Source organism: Halichoerus grypus, chromosome 8, assembly GCF_964656455.1.
Source record: "Halichoerus grypus chromosome 8, mHalGry1.hap1.1, whole genome shotgun sequence".
Lineage (NCBI taxonomy): Eukaryota > Metazoa > Chordata > Mammalia > Carnivora > Phocidae > Halichoerus > Halichoerus grypus.
Window position 1 is genome coordinate 79977334 of NC_135719.1, and position 2167 is coordinate 79979500.

At 49.3% G+C, this 2167-nt stretch overlaps 1 protein-coding gene across 1 annotated transcript; it reads right to left on the reverse strand.

Annotated features, from left to right (window-relative positions):
• Positions 1–326: 326 nt before the first annotated feature.
• OR10G2 (olfactory receptor family 10 subfamily G member 2) lies at positions 327–1671 on the reverse strand. Its single transcript, XM_036114627.2, has one exon. It carries the CDS (start codon positions 1281–1283, stop codon positions 327–329), a length of 957 nt encoding a protein of 318 aa, XP_035970520.1. The 5' UTR covers positions 1284–1671.
• Between the last annotated feature and the right edge of the window lie 496 nt (positions 1672–2167).

A 2167-nucleotide genomic window follows, 5' to 3' on the forward strand; every position in this document is an offset into this window, starting at 1 on the left:
ATGAGTGAAGCAATGGATGAAGGGTGATGGGACAGCATTATACTGGTTTACCCAAATTTTCCTGGAGTAATCCCCCTCCTCCTCAGTAGAGTATTCCTCATATTCAATGTTTGTGTAGAATGTGCTTTCTTCTGTGAGGTGGATCAGAAAACTAAAAAAGAATTCTGGCCAATTTATTGAGGTTAAATATAGCACTAGAAGCTTCTTTGCGGTAGAATACATTCAGGCCAGCTTAAGCCAACATCTATTTTTGAACATTTGTCATATGCAGCAGTAGCTGAGAGGTGTGGTAACAACTGTGAAGCAGGTAGTCCCTGAGCCTGTAGTTACTTATTTGCACTGGCAGCCCCTCTACCTGCTGTTAGTCTCTTCAGAGCAGACTTCACTTCCTGGTTCCTCAGGCTATAGATGAGGGGGTTCAGAAATGGAGTGACAACAGTGTAAAACACGGCCACTGCTCCATCCAGGGGACTCTTGGAGCCTGGCCTGAGGTAGATGAAGATACAGGGCACATAGTGGACGGTGACCACGGTTAGGTGGGAGCCACAGGTGGAGAAGGCTCGGCGCCGCCCATCAGCAGTGCAAATCTTCAGGATGGCGTGGACTATGTTGGCATAGGAGAGCAGAATTAACATGAAGCAACTGGCGGCCACCACCCCAATGTCCACAAAGGTCACGAGCTCACTGATGGTTGTGTCAGCACAGGCCAATCTCAATACCGCAGGGATGTCACAGAAAAAATAGTCCACCTGGTTGGGCCCACAGTAGGGCAGGCGGAAGGTCAAGGTGGCCTGGATAGACCCATGGATGGAGCCAGCCACCCAAGCTCCAGCCACGAGGATGGTGCATAACCTGCCATTCATGAGCACAGGGTAGCGCAGGGGCCGGCATATTGCCAGGTGCCTGTCGTAGGCCATCAGGGTGTAGAGGAAGCACTGGGTGCTGCCCAGGAAGTGAAAGAAATACAGCTGAGCCACACAGCCACCAAAGGGGATTGCCTTGCTGGTGGGAGTAAAATCCAATATTAGCCGAGGGACGATGACTGAGGAGAGCCACATGTCCAGGAATGAGAGCACGGCCAGAAGAATGTACATGGGGCGAGCATGGAGTTTTGGGTCAGCCCACACAGTGAGCAGAATGAGCAGATTCCCTAGCTGAGTCAGGACGTAAACGATGAAGAAGACCAGGAAGAGGAGGGCCCTCAGACTCGAGGGGTGAGGTAAGCCCAGGAGAGTGAAGTCTGTCATCACCGTGTCCAGGGATGTATTTTTGGTCTCTCCCATGTCTTTCTGTAGTCTGCTCAGATGAATGGTGAAGTCAGACAAGGGAAATATACACAGGAGGTAGTGACAGAATGCTTTTGTCTGATGACCAGAGTCTAGGAGGGAAACAGAGAACTTCTATATTTTAATTTTTTTATTTTTAAAAGATTTTCTTTATTTATTTGACAGAGAGAGAGAGAACAAGCAGGGGGAGAAGAAGGCAAGGGAGAAGGAGGCTCCCCGCTGAGCAGGGAGCGGGAAGGAGGGCTCAATTCCAGGACCCTGAGATCAAGACCTGAACCAAAGGCAGACCCTTAACCAACTGAGCCACCCAGGCGCCCCAAGAACTTCTATGTTTTATTCTATTTTTTTAAAAAAGATTTTATTTATTTATTTGACAGAGAGAGACACAGCGAGAGAAGGAACACAAGCAGGGGGAGTGGGAGAGGGAGAAGCAGGCCTCCCGCGGAGCAGGGAGCCCGATGCAAGGCTCGATCCCATCACCCTGGGATCATGACCCAAGCTGAAGGCAGACGCTTAACGACTTAGCCACCCAGGCGCCCCAGAACTTCTATGTTTTAAAGTGGAAAGCATTTGCCATCAGTCATCTGGGTTTGCTCTGCAAGACAAGCCCTCAGAGGCTGGTTAGTTTCCAGGTGTCCTGAAATGCTCCTTCTTTTTTCTTTTCTTTTCTTTTTTCTTTTTAAAAAAGATTTTTTTTTATTTATGAGAGAGAGAGAGAGAGAGCGCATGAGCTGGGGGGAGGGACAGAGGGAGAAGGAAAGGAGAGAGAGAATCTCAAGCTGACTCTCAGCTGAGCACGGAGCCTGACATGGGTCTCCATCCGACGACCATAGGATCATGACCTAAGCTGAAATCAAGAGTCAGACACTTAACCGACTGAA